The 20795-nt window shown below is 40.9% G+C and overlaps 1 protein-coding gene across 31 annotated transcripts in view; it reads left to right on the plus strand.

Annotated features, from left to right (window-relative positions):
• The window catches only part of MEP-1, a 146455-nt gene that overhangs the window by 103984 nt on the left and 21676 nt on the right, over nucleotides 1-20795 (plus strand). For 15 of the 31 annotated variants that reach the window (XM_069309543.1, XM_045763576.2, XM_069309545.1 and 12 more), the window contains exons 5-10: nucleotides 6595-6750; nucleotides 8229-8842; nucleotides 13685-13756; nucleotides 17967-18114; nucleotides 19933-20133; nucleotides 20333-20545. In XM_069309543.1, the coding sequence (XP_069165644.1) occupies nucleotides 6595-6750; nucleotides 8229-8842; nucleotides 13685-13756; nucleotides 17967-18114; nucleotides 19933-20133; nucleotides 20333-20545 (1404 nt within the window). The remainder of the gene's footprint in view (nucleotides 1-6594; nucleotides 6751-8228; nucleotides 8843-13684; nucleotides 13757-17966; nucleotides 18115-19932; nucleotides 20134-20332; nucleotides 20546-20795) is intronic. The other 16 variants (XM_069309549.1, XM_069309551.1, XM_069309550.1 and 13 more) reach the window with 6 other exon arrangements.

Genomic DNA, 20795 nt, shown 5'->3' on the forward strand with positions numbered 1-20795 from the left:
GTTACATACCGTGTGTGTGTTTGATGCTGAGAGTAACAATCAGACAATAAGCATTAGAAGCTAGTCAGTGAGCTTAAATTAGAGAGTGTTGGATGTTATGGAGGACTTTAGAGGAAAAACACAAGAAAGGAAAAAAGTCCATAAAGAAATTAACATGAGTAGCAGTATACATAGTGTGATAGGAGGCTATTGTGTTTGAAGAACAACTGGTATTGCACTTCATACTGTGAGAAGCGAAAACAGGCAGTTGGCATCTCTTGGTGTTAGCTCAAGTGTCGGTCCCTTCACCTTGAATTTGAGAACTCTCCATTGCGTCTATTTAAACAAATCCGAATTTGTAATATCACTGCCGTTACAATAACTATACAAATTTTTGCTGGAACACCAACATCAGATTTGATCATTACAATTCTTTTTTTTATTTTGTGTATAGACTGGGGTCAGAGGCGGTGTATGTTACACAAATTTGCCAGTCAGGTTATAAGAGAGCAGTCAGTTAGGACTGGTTTGGTTAAAGGTGAATGTCTGTACACTGTAATAAATGCACACTTAGAAAACTTTTGAAAGGTATCTTTAAGAGCATTGTGAGTGGTGTGGCCCACCTTGATGCACATATGCCAGTTAAATGTACCAGTACAGTATGTGTAAGGTCAAGAGAGTACACTCTTAACTCTTTAGCCGGGTCTCATTTTATTATTAATTGTTCTCTATCTTGTTTCTTGCTGACTCTACCTCGGTTAATTGGCAAGAAAATAAAATCATTGAATTAATTTTCAAATTTTTAATGCTAGAGAAAATAAACTAAGATTATTGTGAACTCGTTGTCTACCACATACGTAGAGTACATTTTATTATATATATATAATATACTGTACATGTAATATATAATCACTGTGATAAAACCCGCAAAAGAAATACAAACTTTAATATTTTGATCCCAAGCTGGAACTGCTTAAGAGGGTTTCTGCTTGAACTGGAATGTTCAATTTATATTTCTTTTCTGGGGGGAGCCCATCAGCCCCTGGAGCTTATCCAGGCTGATATGATAATGTCAGACTTTGGCATCAGTCATGTGTATGGAGTTCTGTGGGCCTACCAGGGACAACGAGCCAGAACCTGGCCCCCTCAGAGAGGCATGGGGAAGCAATGGCCTATAGAAAGCCCCGTGTGGTTGGAAACATTCTATGTCTGCCATGAACCGCGTCAGGCACCCAGAAAGGTAAGCGTCACAAAACAAACCCCTATTTTGGTGAAAATGGCTACCAAAAGCCGAACAAGTGGATAGAACTCCCCAAAAAGAAACGAGCAAATTAGTGTGACATCACACGTCGCCGCGCCGCTGTCTGCGCAGCTTCCCCCTTCCCGGGAGGGGGAAGGAGGAGCTCCAGACTCTCGTGCAGGCCATCCATCCTTCAGTTCTTAGGCTGGACATCAAAACATGCGAAAAACCGCCGATCGGGAGGGGGAAGGGGCGGGAAGCCTCTGGGTCTCGCTCAGAAAATGAAGTTTCATTACATTCAATGCTGGTTTTCTGAGGGGAGCCCCTACGTCTCCCCGGAGATAGGGGCTTCCCAGAGCTAACTACCCACAGAGGAAAATAGGGGGACTTACCCAGGAGGCGGTCGCTGCTCACTCCTCAACTCAAAGTTGAGAAAACTGGCTGCGACCGCCGACCCAAAGTGACACAGGCTCGACTAGGCCCAGGAGAGTTCACGAGATATCAAGCAGCCAGGACCCTGTTTGACGGCCAAAATCCCTTCGCCCGAATGTCAGCCCAGGACATGTTGCCAAAAACGGCAGCAAGAGCAGCGAACTTACGAACGTCATGGGCACAGGAATAGACCGCAGGCTGGCTAGCCTTAGTAATCCTGCGGACAACCTGGGAGACCCGCACCCGTGAACAGGGAAGAAGGGAAACTGGATCAACCCAAAGCGCGTCCCCGGACACAGAAGCCGTGGTGCACAAATAACGGTGGAGGGCCCCAACCGGACACAAAACATGATGCACCCCTGGCCTAACCAACCAAGCATCAACAACCCATGGACCTCTCCAGAAAGCAGCAGTCTCATTTTTTGCCAGAAAAGAGAGATGGCTGCAGATGAATAAACCTATCGCCACGACCGAAGGAGCAGAAACCCCTTCATGTGAGGAGCAGAAACCCCTGCATGTGAGGAGAGCATGACGTGTGACGTCATGCTCGTTTGCTCGTTTCTTTTTGGGGAGTTCTATCCACTTGTTCTGCTTTTCGTAGCAATTTTCACCAGAATAGGATTTTGTATTGGGGCGCTTACCTTTCTGGGTGCCTGATCCGGTCGATGGCAGACATAGAATGTTTCCAACCACACGGGGATTTCTATAGGCCATTGCTTCCCCATGCCTCTCTGATGGGGCCAGGTTCTGGCTTGTGGTCCCCGGTAGACCCACAGAACTTCATACACATGACTGATGCCAAAGTCTGACATTATCATATCAGCCTGGATAAGCTCCGAGGAGCCTCCGGGTCTCGCCCAGAAAATGGTGTTTCATTACTGTACATTCAATGCTGTTTTTTTCTCAATACAGTAGTGGGTTGTTATATATAAAATGTATAAAATTTAATTGTTTATGTATTTTAAAGCGGTGTTTTAACTCTGGTTCTTGAATTTTACTGCAGCTCACAAAGCTTTTTTTTTTAAATTGTTTGAAAGATTAGGTTAGGTTAAAGATAAGATGTATCGTGACTAAAAGGAAAGAATTTGTAGTTAGTTGTAGCTTTTTTTGTATCGTTAATAAATATATTTGTTTGATAAAGCAGTTCATAGTTGTACCATACTTTTGTGCTATCAGTGATAAAAACTGTGGCTCTTTTCAAACTGCCAGGTTTAGGTGGGGGTCTTCATCCTTAAAGCAATAACTGGATAAATAAGGATACCCATGGGGGGGGGGGGTGATGAAACATAGAGCAAAACTGGTGGACATGGCTGACAAACACTTCTTAAAGCAACATGTCACAACCAACAACACTACACCTGGTGTTTCCCCAAAATGAAGCAAATGTTGAAAGAATAAAGAGTATAAAATGCTGACCAGACCACACACTAGAAGTTGAAGGGACGACGACGTTTCAGTCCGTCCTGGACCATTCTCAAGTCGATTGTGATGAGGAGGTAGAGACAGGCAATAAATAGGCAAGAGAGAGCTGAGGAGGAAAGTAAGGTGTAGGGGATAGTAGTAATAATGAGAACTGCAGAAGGCCTATTGGCCCATACGAGGCATCTCCTATTATAACCACTGAAGGAGATAGTATGAAATGCTGCTAGAAATTAATGACCCTTGCATTATCATGCTTGAATACATAGAGGAGCTGAAGGAATTGGTTACACAAAGAAACCCATTGAAGAGGTGATTACAGACGTGGGGACTAAAACATGATGAGGGACTTTCTGCGGGAAATCCAAAGGGAAAGAGAAATGTAAAGAAAGACAGCAAATGAGACGATTGATTTCATTGCTGGTAAATGTGCAGCTGCAATAGAACAGTTCATACCCGTCAAAGAGGTGGATGAAAAAAAGCCAGCAATACATGTAATAAAAAGCCAATTTCTCAGTGAGCCCTGATGGCTCCCTAGAGCTGTTTTACTAATACAGTGACACCTCTGCTTACGAATGCACTCTATGAACTTTTTGGGTTACGAGTCCAATTTCTTTGGAGAATTTGAATCGGGGGTACGAATTTTGCCTCGGGAAAAGAGTTTGTTGATATGCGTATTGGCTGACCTAGCGCATGGTGGCACAGCGATTGCGACTCAGTTTACCAAGGCCTCCCACCTAGTGACAATTGTGCCTGAAATCTTTGTAAAGAATTAGTTTTTTCGGATTTTTTGCTATTTGAACATAAAATTTATTATTATATATCTTGCCATGGGTCCCAAGAAAGCTAGTGGTAAGGTTCAAGCCAAGAAAACACATGTGAAAATGACCACAAAGAGCAGCAACAAGTGACAGTTGGGGAAATATCTTCACAGGAGGAGGAGGCAGTAGAGAATGTCTCTTCCTCAACAATTAGGAAGTGATGTAGGCTGTGGGAAGAAATGCAAACCTTTGTTGAAACGACTCGCCCAGACCAAGCTGTAGTAGGCCGTTGCATTAACCTTTTTAATGACAATATGATGCCTCACTATAGACAAGTGTTACAACGAAGGAAAGACAATCCTCTATGGATCGTTTTATAGTGAGAAAATCAAGCAGTGAGGCACAAGCAGGTCCTAATGGTATGCCTGCAAAACGTAGGAGAGAGAGTACCCCAGAAAAGTCATCACTGCCTGATGTTATAATGGAAGGGGGGACTCTTTCCAAACACTAATACCTCTCTTCCTCCCCCCTACTCACCGTCTTCCATACGCCAACAAGAGTCATCAGTGAAGGTAAGTAAGAACTTGTACATACATTAGTACTGAAGATTTGGGTGAATTAGGTATCAAATTTATTTTGAAGTTAAAAAAGGGATAGAATGGAGGCACTAAACTACAGACCAGTGTCATGGACAAGTATTACTTGTAAAGTGTTGGAGAAAGTAATCAGGTTGAGAATGGTGGAGCATCTTGAAAGGATCAACTATGTGACGAAAAATATCAGCATAGATTTCGAAATGGGAAGTCTTACCTGATAAACTTGATTGAGTTTTAAGACAAGGTTACTAAAAACAAAACAGGAAGAGGAAGGCTGGAGTAGACTATTTTTTATAGACTGTTAAAAAAGCATTTGTCAATGTTCCCCATGAAAGATTATTGTACAAGAGTGAGAAACAGGCTGGGGTCTGGGAAAACACTGAACATGGTGAGGGAGTATCCGAAGGACAGAAAGCAAAGCGTAACAATCAGAGTGGAGATTTCATACTGGAGGAATGTAACAAGTGGTGTCCCACAAGGCTCTTGTTATGAGACTGCTGCCGTTCCTAATTTATATGAATGACCTACTCGAGGGAGTGATCTCGATCAGACATGTCAACATTTGCAGATGGTGCAAAGCTGATGAGGAATGTGAAAATGGACAAAGTCTGCGGGGAGTGTCAGAAAGGATCTTGAGAAACTCCAGAAGTAAGTAATTATCAAAAGAAGGCACCAAACCAGGAAGGCTATGTAGCACAAGAAAAACTCCAGAAGTGGGCAAACAAATGTTTGCTGGAATTCAATCCCAACAAATGTAAGGCAATGAAGATGGGAAAGGGAAGAGATCAAAAGGCATTTACACCATATGAGGAAGTCAGTTACAGGAATCGGAAAGAGAAGGATCTGGGAGTGGATATAATTCAGACACTTAAACCGGAGGCACAAAACGGGACTACATTGGTAGCATATGGAGTGCTGGCAAATATAAGAACATTGTTTAGAAAGTAGGGCCAGGATTCAATATTTACACAAGTACTGTACTTACAAACCTCTACGTCTTTTCTCGGTATTTGGCAGCTTTATTTACATTTATTAAATACTTTAAGAGCATCAGAACCTCCCAATCAAGTGTGATTGTTATCAACAACCTTCTAGTGCTTCGAAGCTCAAACTGTTTATTAAATTAAAACGATGCCCGCAAATATTGAGAAATGATGTATAGGTTTGTAAATACTTGCGTAGGTACTTGATGTATCCAGCCAGACTACTTCCAGGCAATCGATACAACGTTTGCATCCTCTATACCTACCACACATCCTGTGCCAACCACACCACTGTACCCACTACACATCCTGTACCAATGACACCACTGTACCCACTACACATCCTGTACCAACGACACCACTGTACCCACTACACATCCTGTACCAACGACACCACTGTACCCACTACACATCCTGTACCAACGACACCACTGTACCCACTACACATCCTGTACCAACGACACCACTGTACCCACTTTACATCCTGTACCAACCACACCACTGTACCCACTACACATCCTGTACCAACCACACCCACTGCTCATGTCGTAAGATATTTCTGAAGTGGAAACAGTGGTAATGCAAGGTAGAAAATGTTACTCGTCTTAAGATTGAGGTCGAGTACTAAAAGTGAAGGTGGTTTCCAGATGACGTAGTGGAGAGAGATTGTGTCTAACCCAGATGGAGGACATACTCATGTACCAGAAATTGTACTTCTGTTGTGAATGCTACTCCTGTAGAAGACCCAATACTTCAATATTTGTTACTGGAATTTTATTTTTATTTTTTAAGACGAGATAAAATGTATCGGGCTTTATCATTTTGATTTCCCCATTTGTATTATTTTCAACTCCCCAATCAATCAGTCCACTATTAACTGTAAAGTCCACTGACATGTTGCTAACATGTTTGATCCATGGGTCAGAACATCAAGTTAATTGTTGACTCTTTTAAGGTGATATTTTACCTCTTGGGACTATTATATTAAACATTGAGGCAAAACCTCACCTTCAATAGTGTCTTGTTGAGTTGATGTTTGTGTATGGCGTTGTCAGCGCACTGTGCTCTCTTCAACCATGTTTGATCCATGTGGCTCACACCTCTGTCCTAGACCCTTGAACAGTAGCCAATGACATGCTCAGCCTGCAACCTTAACCTTGAGTTCCCCTCCTGGCCTCTTGCAGGTACTGCTGGCTCAAGGCGGGCAGGTTCCCATGAATTCGCAGCATTTGGCTCAGCTGCAACAATATTATAACAGTTTAGGTCATTTGCAGGATGACGCCTATGTGATTGAGGCGCCATCGTTTATAGTGCCCTACGTTATGGAGGGGAAGCCCAAGGTAGGTTTCAATATTTTGAAGTGTGGGAAGTTTAATATTTGTTATATAATGTATTGCAATTTATACTATCTTTAATGTCATGAATTAACCATATACTGTACTACATATTTTTATTAATTTTTTATTTATCTCATTCATAGATTTATTTTTAAAAGCTTTATTTTTTATCAAATATTTTAAAACAAATCATAATTTTTTTGCCTGTGATGTACCATATAATTGATAAGAAGGCATTATGCACCTTGAAGCATCATGGCCAGCTAGAGCACTATTCACTCCTTACTTGATTTTTAATCTTGTTAGAAAAGACTTAACCATTTATTTTCTTTAGGTTTGTTGTTTTTGTTTTCCCTCTTGTTTACATTTTACACTTTACTAATGTATAATTCTTTTGACACTCCTTATCTCAATCACTTTCATATTTTTCACTGCAAGTGTTTCACTGACATATTAGCACAGAATATCAAACAGTGTAGAGTATAACAACATAAACTTGTGTCAGTAAGTACTGGTGCACATCTGTGTTTGAACCATCAGTCAGCCAACGTTAACCTGCACGTGACTTGAGTTTCTCTGTTTTAATTGGCTTGGCGTATGTATGGCGTCATATACAGAGCATATTTGTATACGACGAGTCACAAAGTGGCTGAAGATGTGATGGCCAGACAACACACCAGAAGATGAAGAGACGACGACATTTTGGTCCGTCCTGGACCACTATCGAGGCGATTATCAACTCGTCTTCTGGTGTGTGGTTTGGTCATCATGAACCATATTTGCTTATATATTCTTCTGTTATACTCTTCTAATATAACACATTTCTAATTCAATTGCATCCTGATTTAAAAAAAAAAGATATTTCTCTCATTCTAGATATTCCAGACTTGGGTGTTGTGTTTGTCTGGATATTTCAGATCAATATAATGAATTAATTTTGTTATGGGTATCTCAGATTAGGGTTATATGTTTCTCTTTGCTGAAGATTTGTTGATATCTAGAAATAATCTACACTCACTCTTTCTTATTCTCTGGTTCTCTCCTCCAGAATGTTGAATAAATCTTTGTTTTTAGGTTTAGTCTTTGTATCTTTATTAACTAATCAATTGTGTGTTATTATTTTCTTGTACTCAATCAATTTGTATTCTTACCATCCCATTTGGGTAATATGTACAAATTAACATTTTGCTCTGAAATCTAATGTCCAGTACAAAAATTTCAATTTAGCCTATATACTGGTAGGATGTTTTGTAATGGTATGTAACATGTTGTTGTTTGTTGAGGCAATGTTAATGAGACACACACACAAACACTTTTCACTTTGGAGGCTTAGTAGAGAACACTTTATTATAACATTCATTACTCTCACTTTCCTCTCACTTTCCTCTTACATGGGGGTTGCCACTTCTCAATGGAATTATAATTCATTTTGTTTTGCTGTGTCTTCCTTGTTATTTAACACCAATGTTTTATTTGGGCAGGAACCAATTAAAACCTTCTTGCGTAGAATAAACAAAGAAATGGAGGAGTATGAGAAGAAAGAAAAGCAAGAGGAAGAAAAGAAGAAGGCAGAGGAGAAGAAAATTCAGGATGAGAAGGAAAAAGAGGAACGAGATAAGAAAAGAAAGTTGCAGGAGGAGGAGAAGAGGAGGAGGATGGAAGCAGGGGAAGAGGTGGAGGAGAGTAAAAAGAAGACGGGCGATGATGAGGACGAAGAAATGGAATCAGATGCAGATAGAGAAAAAGACTGTGATGATTCAAAGGAAAGTGAAATTGAAAAGAGTAAAGACAGGGAAGGTGCTGATAGTGAGAATGCCAGGGGACACAGCAAGAAGGCAGCCAGTAAGGATGAAGAAAAAAAAGAAAAGGAAAGTGAAGGAAAAAAGGAAACTAAAGCAGAAAAGGGAAAAGGAACGGAAAAAGAGAGTAAGACGGAAAAAGACGAGAGTAAAAAAGTTGAAAAAGTAGACAAAGAAACAACTGTGGTGGACGATGATGATAAGGAGAATAAGGACAAGAGTAGCGATACAGACAGTGTTGTGGATTTAGAGAAGGAGAACAAGAAGACAGAAGACACCTTGGCTCACCTTGGAAAGTAAGTAGTGACATGTTGCTTTTTTGGGGGGGAAACACCAACACACATTTTAATGGTATTCTGGGTTGACAAGCCACGTGGCATCACACCTCGTTCATTACCAATCCGTAACTTACGTTAAGTGATGGAGGTGGAAAATGTTACTCTACACTGCTAGGGTTGCTGTAGCATTAAGTATAATCTACTGTACTGAAATTTACCTTTGAGCAATTATTTTTTCTAGGGGGAGTCCCTTCAACATCCCCAGTGCTATCCAGGCTGATATGAATTTGATTAGAGTACTGCAGTATGTAGCAGCCGGAGTACTACAGTACTCGAGCTGCATGCACTTATGGCTACCTTCCCTAGGTGCCCTGTAAGTACTACCCTTGTGGCTTGGGGTTTGTCTAATACAAGTTGCTTGGGGATTGCCTTCGCTGAGGTCTTTTACTGCTCTGTAATTGCCCGCCCTTGAAGTCGGCTGTGGTGTTTCATGCACCTCTGTTTGCTTCTGGATAGGAGGTAGTTTCATCACTGGTAGGGGCACGAGGTACTGCGCAGCTGTTCTTCACCTGATAGTGGCCGACTCTTCTGCCTGGGTACGTTGTACTCATACAGTACAGTGGTTTTTTTTCTGCCTGTTGAAGGGTCTGCCCTTGGTTGTTGCCACTCATATATATTGTATTCTGGTGGCCCTCCACTAGGTCCCCTTGTGTGTTCACGTCCTGGGGGTTCAGCTTTTTAGTCCCATCTGGATCCCTCTCAGGTTCGGTCTTGACTGGGTATCGTGTGGGATGCTCGGACTGCTTCGCTGTCTCTCTCTCCGGCGGCTCTGCTGTGGCTGAGGTCCTGCCTTCGAATGTTTCTGAGAGGTTTCTGGGTCATGAGGTGATTGCTCGAGGGTTTGTGTGGGAGTGTGAACTTTGCCGTGATGGTCTACCCACCATGTGAGGTTAGGTTTTATTGGCTGTTCTGGTTCCTTCGGGGACGTCCCTTCCGTTTCTCTTGCTATCGCTGGGTTCGGGCTCTGGGTGCTTTACGTCGGCTGCTGCATCGCAGACTTCCTCTTCAGGTTTTTTGGGATTCAATGCTTTGGCGCCAACCCAAGCCCTCGCTAGATATGTTCGTGGATGCATCGTCTCTTGGCTGAGGAGACGATGCATCCTCGTGCATCGTGATGTTCTATCCTCGTGCCTGTGATGTTCGTAAGTTTGCTGCGTTGGGTGCGGTCTTCGGTAATATGTCTTGGACTGACATTCGGGCACGGGGCTTTTTGAGGTCGAACAGGGTCCTGGCCCTAGTCGGGTATGTGTCACATTGAATCGGCGGTTGCAATCAGATGTTCCTCAGCTCAAAGTCAAGACAAGTGGCGACCACCTCCCGGGTAAGTCCCTCTTGTTTTATGTATGGTTAAGTAGCTCCAGAGAGCAGAAGGGGCTCCCCCCCCCCCCCCCTCCCAGAAAACCAGTGCTGAATGTAATGAAATGCCATTTTCTGGATGAGACCTAGAGGCTCCCAGGCAACCCTCCCTACCTCTGGTTGGCTTTTTTTTTTTTTTTTTTTATATTTTGACATCCAACCCCAGAACTGGGGTGTTGATAGCTGGTGCGGGAGTCTGGGGCTTCCCTTTCCCCCTCCCGGGGAGGGGGAAGTGCGCGGACAGCGGCGGTAACAGACAGTTGTGACGTCATGCTCGTTTGCTCGTTTTTGGTTGGGGGAGTTCTGTCCAACAGTTAGACTTTCAGTAGCAATATTTTAACGAGATAAGCTTTGTTTTGGGGTGCCTGACCCAATTGATGGCAGACATAGAATGCTTCCATCCACACGGGGGTTTCTATCGGCCACTGCTCCTCGTGCCTCTTTGAGGAGGCCACGTTCTGGCTATTGGTCCCTGATAGGCCTAAGAACTCCGTTAGCTTGATTGATGCCAGGGTCTAATACATTCATATCAGCCCGGATAGCCCTAGGAAGCCTCCAGGTCAAACCCAGAAAAGGACATTTCATTACATTCAACATTAGTTTTTTAGCTTTTTAACCAAGCAGTCAGTCTGAAGTGAAGTCTTTTCTTTTGTCAACTCCTTATCAATGACTATTGTGTCTATTGTTACAGTAGACTGGGTGTTCAAGTACACAAATTATCTTGGTTTTGAATCACTTGAGTGTATTCTCATCATGGTGCTTTTAATTTTATGCAAGATGTTTAAAATGTTTGCTCCTCAGATGGTGGTAGTGTCAACGTGGGAAGTGAAAGTCAGTGTTTGAGGTGTTTGTAAATAATAACTCGTCAATGTCACAAATTTATGAAGCTGCAGGTACTGGTTGTAAAAGGCATTGGGGTGCTACTCTGAATACAAAATAGCTTTGCACATCACCACATAACTGCCTGGCCTTGGGAACCTGGAATGGGACTTAAGTGAAGCACCTTGCTAATTCACCATTCACACTTCCACAGTCTTGAAACTTGGAATGCTTATCCCAGCAGTATGGACACTTTGTGACGATGTTTGCTACTTTCTGAGTAAGAAGTGCGCTGCAACTCTTAAGTACATCAGATGGTGTGATGGTGCTTCTTCTTTGTGATGTTTCTTAGTGTCACTTCCAGTGAATAGATGGTGGTGTTTATTTTTATTATTTATATACAAGAAGGTACATTGGGGGGTTAAGCGTACATAGTAATGATGGTGATTTTACTTTCTTGTAAAGCCACTAGCACGCATAGTGTTTCGGGCAAATTTGGTATATTTGAATATTTTCAGTTTTGTTTTCCTGTACTGTTATCCTATATTTTGAACCCAAAACCTTTGCAAGCCATGAAAGTGGAAAGTGGGGTAATAATGATGTGATTGGCAGAAGAAGAATTTGTGGCAGCAGAGTGAGTCAAGAAGAGATGGTGGCTCATGCCATGAAAGCCATTGGGGAGAAAGAAGATAACAAGAAGTGCTGCCAGAAGGCTGCATATAGCAGCAGTATTAGTGCCTTTCCTTACGTACTGATGGAAATGCTGATGTGGTATGAGCTAGTCTGAGCACCGTGTCCGGTGTTCAGAAGACACACCCGATTAGCAGTGATCATTTTATGCTAGAGTCACAGTGTTGAATTAGTGGGTGAGTGGTTAATAGTTTGCTTGAGGGTAGAAGGTGGAGGTTTAAGAAGAGAGGCAGATATGATTGTGTTCAAAAAGGTATGAATGTGAGGAGCAGTTTGTTGGAAAGAAATTAAAACTCTGTTTTATGACTTTGTATAAAGTACTTTACACCTAGTCAGTATAGCATCAAAGATATTACTGGAGTATTCAATGATAATTTGTCATGGAGCCTCTGAGTTATAAATTAATTGTGCTTGCTTAATTATCTTGGGTCAAGCTATAAAGTACTGTTGTGTATTTGTTTTTCACTCATGTTACCCCAGACCCAATTCCTCCTGACCTGTGTCCTGTGTCAAGAATGTTATTGACAGTGAAAAAGAAGAATGAATAAATGTTCAAACCTTCTTTGTGCATTCACATATTATTTCATATTCATTCACAATTTCATAATTATATCATACATAATAATATGTATTACTATTTTGAATTAATATAACAAAATAATGATAAGGAAAACATAAGTTCATAAATTGTTATCATAATTGCTTAATTTTATTTGGGTGAACTTAATTCAGAGACAACAATAGTGTAGGCTAGCAAGAAAGAAATCAGTGAGACTTCATCTAACATTTTGCTTGTGAGCCGTTCATAATGAGGAACTGTTCACTGGGCACATGCCATGCTCAGAGTCGAGGCCGTTTTTTATTTTATGTTAACAATTGGAGAAGTTTTAACTCGGTGAGGTTGAATACCTTACCTACCTTAGTCATGTTTGATGGGATACTGAGCTTGCAACATGCTTTCCAAAACTCTAAACAGAAAAATGGCCTGTTTTATTCTGAAATAATTACCATTACTTTATTCGTAGAGTGGAGTGTTATACCTGTTCCCGAGATTGTCGGTGGTGGCCAATTCTACTTCTGCCTCGGCCTTGTTCAGTTTTTTATTACCCTCACTGCATTCAAATATTGGTATTTTTGTGTATTTCTCTGGTGCATTTGCATTACCACATCCATGTGGGCTCTCTTGTTCAGTTGTCTCGCCTGAAAAATTATTGTATGTATCCTCTTTGTCCATTCCACTCGGTATCTTGAATGTTGGGATAATTTTGCCTTTGTGGATCTGGTCCAACTCTTGTCCCTTGTTATTATGTAGTCTCTTATAGTTTTTCATAACTTTTGGATTGTATGAATATTTTAAATATTTTTAATTTTTAATAAAAACTTTTGTCTTGGGGAGAGGATTTCCCCTATCCCTAGAAGTGGGAAATAGGATGATGCCAAATTGTAGTGGTGCCTAGTGGTGTGTGCAATACATTAAGTATAACAACTGATTATTTCTCCCAAGAATATATTCAGCACCCCATTTTCCTTTAGCTTGTAGAGAAATGCAGTCTTGATAACTCCTTTGTATCCATAAACAATGCATGATACACAACTGCACTCCTGCTACCCACAACTCTTCTCAACATTTTGTCTTCCCAGTTTCTTCTCTTTTACAGCTTAGATTTGTTTTATAAAGGCTTTACCTTAATGTCATTGTTATGTTTAGACAAATTAGCAGAACCCCCATATTTTTCTGACTCCTGAAACTATTAATAAATTGCCTTCAGTATTGCCTTCAGTGTTTTTTCAGATGTTTAATTATTAGTTAATCCATCATGAAATTAACTATTTACTTATGAAAATAGTAAGTCTATGTACCATGAAATTAACTCGTGGGATCATTTAATATGGGGAATATACATGCCATATGTTCACCTATCATCATTTGTGCAGTGATGAAGCTGGGCGAATACAGCAGCCGGCACGCCCTCTTGACTCGGCACTACTCCTCACGAAAACCTGCCGGTAAATGTACTCTAAGTAATACGGGATAAACCCAAAGAGCCTGTAATTTATTCCTCGCATGCTCCACTTTCACAGGCAATTATGAACAAATTACAAGTTCTGTTAATTGTCATTGATGTCACAAAAGTATAGGGACTTGTTGTGATTTACTTATGACATAGTCTACAGATACTTGCAAGTGTGTACACGTACAGGAATTGCCAGGTTTTATTGTCTTCATACCTTATAACCTGTGTCATGATTTAATCATCCGAACTAAATAAAACTGAATACTGCAGTTTACTGTATTTAGTTGTTATTATCAAAATTTAAGAACTAAAAGTTCTCCCTGATCAGTTTTTAAGTAGTGTTAGTTTATACAAATTTAAAGTTTCATATTACTGCTTGATGTAGGACATACATGGCAAAAATATGGCATCGTTAGCAGCTGCCGTGTTGATGCGTCTGCCTATTGTGAATATTGAATAGAATCAGGCATGGTGTGGCATTGGTGAGGATGGTGTTCACCTCGAGTTGATGTGTTCTGATGTATGCCACACCCCCCTTTTCTATTATTGGGCGTATTTGTATTATTATGGGTCATGGGTCATAACAAAAATGTATTATTTAAGCATCAAATTAATGTCATTACCAAAAATTTGAGAGAAAGTTAAATTCTTGTATGTGGCTGGCAACATTGTTTGAGATTTCCCTACTTTGATAAAATGCATAATTAATATGCAGATGAAGAGTCACAATAACGTTGCTGAAGACGTGATTTCCATCTCAATCCATAATTTCAAAGACAAATGCAGTACAATGTATTCACTGATAGGCAAGCACACACAGTAATACTGTTCTGTACCCAAGAGCTACAAAAGGCAGTTACAAAATTTTTTTTTCCCTAGTCAGGGGAACCAAGATGTTCTATACAATGAATTAAAGAAAATGAGATTTTGAGAAACTAAGAAATAACATTGAGTAGACAAAGCCAAGATTTGAAAGAGGCTGTGAAGTGTTAAGTCAAATCTAGATATTACTTTATGTATGCAGCTTAATATTACATTTATCTGGGGAAGGATAATTGAAGGTTACAAAGGAAAGAGAGGAGTGAAAGTCAGACATGAAACAAACCTTTACATAAGTAGCTAGTGAACAGGATTTGATATGTGACTTCCCTACCCTTTCAATAGCAGTGAATAAACAAACATGAGGAAAGAGATTAAACATACTTTGTTTCCAAACCTGAACTGGTACAAGATGCATTGAAATTCGACATGAGATGCATGGAAATGTCTTCCAAGATTGTAAGATATATAAAATAGAAAAGAGCTTTGCAAAAATTAAACAATAAATGTGCATACTTTAATTTTATTATGATTAATATGATATTAACCCTTGGAATGTGGGACCTTAGTTTTACTTAACTGGGGAAAGCCCCAGTTGTTTCTTGAAGCTATATACTGAGCTGGTTCCCATCTACCAGCTTGCATCAGCCATGGAGGTCTTAGGCTTACTGTGGACCAGAGCCAGAACCTGGCTTTCCTCAGAGGTGTAGGGAGCAAGGACATTTGGATTTTTGCTTTTGGTGGCTTTTCTTGTACAATGTAATGTAGCATGAACCAGGAAATAAGAGTGCTTAGAGCTGCATGTGCTCAGCATTATCTTCTCTGTGTGCTCCTTAATGCTGCCCTTGCATTGCCAGAGTTGCCTTCTGTTTAGTGTTCTGGAGTCACTGCTTTAGAGGTCCTCCTTGCTTGTGGTGGCTGTCACCTTGAGTGAGTCGGGAGTCTTTCAACCTCTCTGTCATAAGCCGTGTCAGGTGCAATTTTAGTTGGTGGTGCACACTGGTGGTTCGTGGGCTTCCCTTCAGTGAACCAAGGTCGGCCTTCATAGCTGTGTAACCCAGGCTGTGTTGGCTTACTTTTAGGCCTGGGCTAGGGTCACTTGTGTCTGGGTTGTCCTGCTTGGTTTCCCTTCAGACCCTAGAAATTGTTTATGGGTTCTGCAGTTACATAGACATCCCTTCCGAACCCACATTCGCCAAGTGAGTTTGATGGTTGCTCGTCGCCCATGCCATAAGATGACGATCACTTGTTCTGCCTCCACCATGCTATCTGCTGGGTCGGTGAGACATTTGGCCCTGAGTCTTTTAGGGTTTGCTCTCCCTCTGAAACTTTTCTTTCTGACCTTCTGATGAGGTTATGATGTAGAAGACAGCTTTCACTTTGCTCGGTTACTGCAGTCTAGGTTGTATATTTGGTTATATGCCCTGGAGTTGCTCCGTCTGGTGTTTAGTGACTTGGAATTGGAGGTATTGGTGAACCCAACCTTGGCTCTGTCTATGCCTCGTCTTCCTTTCCCTCTTAGCTTGGTTCACCCGTCTTATCCTTCCCCCTGCTTCTGGCCCTGAAACATCTTGAGGGTTTCTGGGTCCAGGCAGCGTTTAGCTGAGTATGTGGCTTGCCCAACTCCAGAGGGTTGCCTCTTCTGAGTCTGGTGTAGAACCAGTTGAGCTGACTAATCCTGCCGAGGCTTTGGAGTTTTCCTTTCAGTCAGATCCCCCTTTTTTTTAATCTTTTCTGGATTCTGCTTTTCTTTCTCGGGCAGTAGGCATGGATGCTGACTCCTCTCCATGGCCCTCGAGTGCATCTTCTGGAGTTTAGGGGAGTCTGATATTGGCCTGTGGGTCCTGATTAACTCGGTGGTTCCTTCTTTGAGGAAGATCTCCTTTTGCAGGGGAGGGGTGGGGGAGGGAATTTTTGTATCTTCCCAGCTTGTAAAAGTAGGATTTGCATGTGGCTCCTCCCAGGGTTCAGTTCTGTTCGCTTTTGGGCCCATCGGGATCCATCCTTCTAGCGGTTTCCTTCCTCTCGAGTCTCCTTCAACAGCTCGGGAGGCATTTTTCACGTACCTTCTGTGAGGCCCGGATTTCATGTACCTCCTGTGAGACAGGAGCATCAGGGTGAAGGAAACTCTGCCCACTTGTTTTTCTGCCAGCTGCCGGGATCGAACCCCGGTCCCTAGGTCCACGAGTCTAGTGCGCTCTCCACTCAGCCAGTCTGTGTGTGTGTGTAATTACCTATATGTAGTTACAGGATGAGAGCTATGCTCATAGTGTCCTGTCTGTGTGTGAGAGAAGGGAGGTGTGTGTAGGGTTAAACTGTGTACGATTTGGTTCGCTTATATTGAACAGTTTGTTGAACCGTTATATGCAGTGTGTATTAAAGTTAAGTTGAGGGGAGGAGGAGAGAGACCAAGACGATGATGCTAGGACATGGTGAGCGTGTGAGGAGGCAGACAGTGTGTGAACATGGCAAGGAATGTGGTGAGGGACAAGGTTGGGTGGACACAGTCGTTGTAAAGAGGTAGTAAATGTTTTTGACAATATGACACTTTATGGGGAGCACTGTACATCTGGTCTTCTCAAGAGGTGGTATGCTACTGTGGATGACTGCTTCATGATGCATAGTGTAAATAATATATCAATTATATATAACATTACCTGTATTTTATTTTAGTATCTATAAACTTTATCCTGTTCACCCTTTTTCTTTAGAATGATGACTCGACACCAAATTTAAATGGGCAATAGGGTAATGATAATTGATGAACGTAACTTTTATTGCAATGTTATTGAATATATCTCACGAGTTTCATTGTGGATCATATAGTCGCATTTTGAGAGTTTGTCTTTTTAAAATTGTGATCTACTGAAGGACCTGAGGATTTCCTGCCATTTTTCTTTTTGTTTGCTGCTTTTAAATTACTGAACACATTTTTTCTTGACATTTCATTGTTTAATAGACTGTTTATATAGACACCATAATTTTTGTTTAATTTGAGAATATTTCTTGTCTATTTTGGCTTATCACAAAGGTGCAAAGTATATGTCAGTATATATTTCTTTATTAATATCTTGAGCATCATATACCACTTAGTGAGCCGGCCAGAGGCTTAGGGCCCGAGCACGAATATCCCTGCAAAAAAAAAAAAAAAAAAAAAAAAAATCCCACTGCTGAAGTATTGCATTTGCACCCCCTCACCCTGTTCCCTCACTCACCTGTTCCCCTCTCAGTACTGATGTCCTCTCACCCTCTCATCTGTTCCCCTCATATCCATATCTTTAGAAATATGGTACTTTTATCAAGTAAAGCATTATTTGTTTTAAGACCTTTAAACCTATTCTTTCAGCTGATTGACAGTACATGAGGCATATTGTTCATTTCAGATGGGAGCCTTATTACCGCAGTGCTCTAGGCAAATTTGTGTTGGAGTTGGGTTTAAACCAGGCACAGGAATTCCTACAGAATGATCTTCTGCGAATGCAAAAGAGAAAATTAGATAAGATGAAGACTGCTCCGTCCAGAGAAGGAATTGTAAGTACTCAGATAAGTATTTATGTTTTTATGTGGAGAGCCCCGTTGGCTCCTTGAAGCTATCCAAACTATATGTTATGTGCTAATATAGCTATGTGCTATATTAGTTTGGGGTTGTTAGTCACAGGAGTCCTTATCCCTACTGGGGACCACGGGCCAGAACCTTACCCCCCCCCTCCCCCCTCAGAGAGGCACAGGGAGCAATATCCTATGAGCCTTTACATTTGAGTACATTTGGTGACCTGTCAGTGGTATTTCTTGAAAACAAATAGGTATTTTGGTCACTTGAGGGCCTAACCACCAAGGAATCACTGAATTCATGAGGTACAAAACTGGTGGTGGTGGCACTTACTAGCATGGTGATGTCCCTGGTTATGTGCGGATTCATAGTGGGAGGGATATCTGTGTAAAATTCTGGGTAATTCCAGGTTCCTGGGAGAGGTAATTATCACTAGAAATCTTTTCATGGACAGACCCACATGGTGGTGGAGGCAGACTCCATTCACAGTTTCAAATGTAGATATGATAGAGCCTAATACGCTCAGGAATCTCTACACCAGTTGATAGGCAGTTAAGAGGAGGGATCAAAAGAGCCAGAGCTCAACCCCTGCCAGCACAACTAGGTGAGTACGTGATGCCATATTGACAAAAGCCATTACAAGTGCTTGCCTGTTTGTTGCCAAGCATTCATTTGAAGAAAATTTTGCCAAATGCAAGTCCACACTGTCAATGTAATGGTAAAGAATATGTAGAAGACTGACAAAATACTGAAGTGGACAAATGTGCAGGGAAGACAGGCACAGGAGATATGCACAGCTTGATACAAGTGGCAGTGAACATGGCTTGACTGAAGCACCTTTTTTAGGAGAACTTTAGACTGGATGGGGAAGTGTTGTGAAGGTGCAGTTGACCAAATAAATGGTTTCAACATAGTTATTACCAGGACAATAATTGTACATAATTTGCAGTGAGGTTAGTTTGTGGGAGTTGTGGCCACTGCTTTATAAATCTAGCTAGTGAACAGTGACTGCTTAAGGTAAAGAATTTTTGCAGTTCAGAAACGGCTCTTGACAAAATATTTCTTCATCCTTGTGAGTGAAATTAAGCAATATTCAGTGCTTGATTCACCTCTTGTTCTATTGATAACAAGTTGGAGAATAAATAGAGTGCAAAATAAAATGTATATTTTTCTACAGTATCTTGAATATTATTTAAATAGTGATGACCAGACCCCACACTAGAAGGTGAAGGGACGACGTCGTTTCAGTCCGTCCTGGACCATTCTCAAGTCGATTGATTCACTTCTAGTGTGTGGTCTGGTCATCATACTTTAGCCACGTTATTGTGATTCATCGCCTGCATTTAAATAGTGTATCAAAATTGTATAGTTTTATATAGTAACATAAAACACAAGTGTGTGTGTGTATGAGTATGTAAGTAGTATATTTGAATTGAATGAGAAGTGGATTGTTATGGGAGTCTTGCTTGCACAGTGAGTTGTGTAGCTGAGTAACACATGTGGAGCCCATTGTTTACTTTACATCAGTCAAGAAGTGTTTGTGTGTATGTTAGAGGAGTGTTGTAGCTATTGTGTTATTGTATGCTGAGTCGTGGACACTCTAGTTGTTAACATCCACATGTACTCTTGATGTTACACTTGCACATTTTCAATATACAAGGTATTATGGGGAATTGTATAATGTTAAGCATGATCACTCATGTTAAATTGATTGTTAAATTGATCCACTGATATATATATATTATGTTAGTCTGATTTCTTTGTGTTTCCTATAAATTAACTATTTTTAATTTTTCCAGTTATCGGTTAGGATGTTAGAGAGACAGTTAGAGTTCACTCGGACGAAGAATTCTCACCTTAGTGTGCCGCTCAAGATTTGCAAATTCTGTAATTTCAAGACCGAGAGCGAGATGGTAATGGACCGGCATTTGGAGTCTCCTCATATGGTTAATTATACTTATAAGTGTAACTACTGCGATTTTGAAACACGCGGACCTCAGGTGAGGCTACGAGAGTTGTATTAAATATCAACTTGTAGTTATTGATTGAAGTACTGCATGTTACCGTATATGGGAATTTATTTATAGAAAATTATGAAATCCTATAATACTGTATTTTTACTTTTGTAGTGTCATTGGTGATGTTATGATTAACTATTTATGAATAATGCATTTTTTGTTTTTTTATTTTTATTTTCAGGTAATCTTGTTCCACATGGAAGCAGAACATAATATTCGGGGACGTCTGGAACGTGCCCCGGCATTTTTCCAGTGCTCCCTATGTCCATACGAAGATAACAACAAATCTAAAATGACTAGGCATTCGTTTTCTTGTAGCAAAAAGTACAAGCCCGAGAAGAACTGTGAACTAATAGACTGGGAGCCTCCTGCCAAGATTCCGAAGGTATTACATGTATGTTTCATATTACTCACTGTTTTAAGTAGTTGGACTAGTTTTAACATCTCCATCACAGAATGCAATTACAGTGGTATCTCCGTGTTTTAATTTAATCCGTTCCCAGAGACGGTTCGAAAATCAAAAATTAAAAAACCGAGATGTATTTTCCCATAAGAAATAATGTAAATTGAATTATTCCGTTCCAGACGCCCAAAAATATTAACTTAAAATACATTTTATACAGAATACTACTCATATTTTTCAT

This window comes from Procambarus clarkii, chromosome 65, assembly GCF_040958095.1.
Source record: "Procambarus clarkii isolate CNS0578487 chromosome 65, FALCON_Pclarkii_2.0, whole genome shotgun sequence".
NCBI classification, from domain to species: Eukaryota; Metazoa; Arthropoda; class Malacostraca; order Decapoda; family Cambaridae; genus Procambarus; species Procambarus clarkii.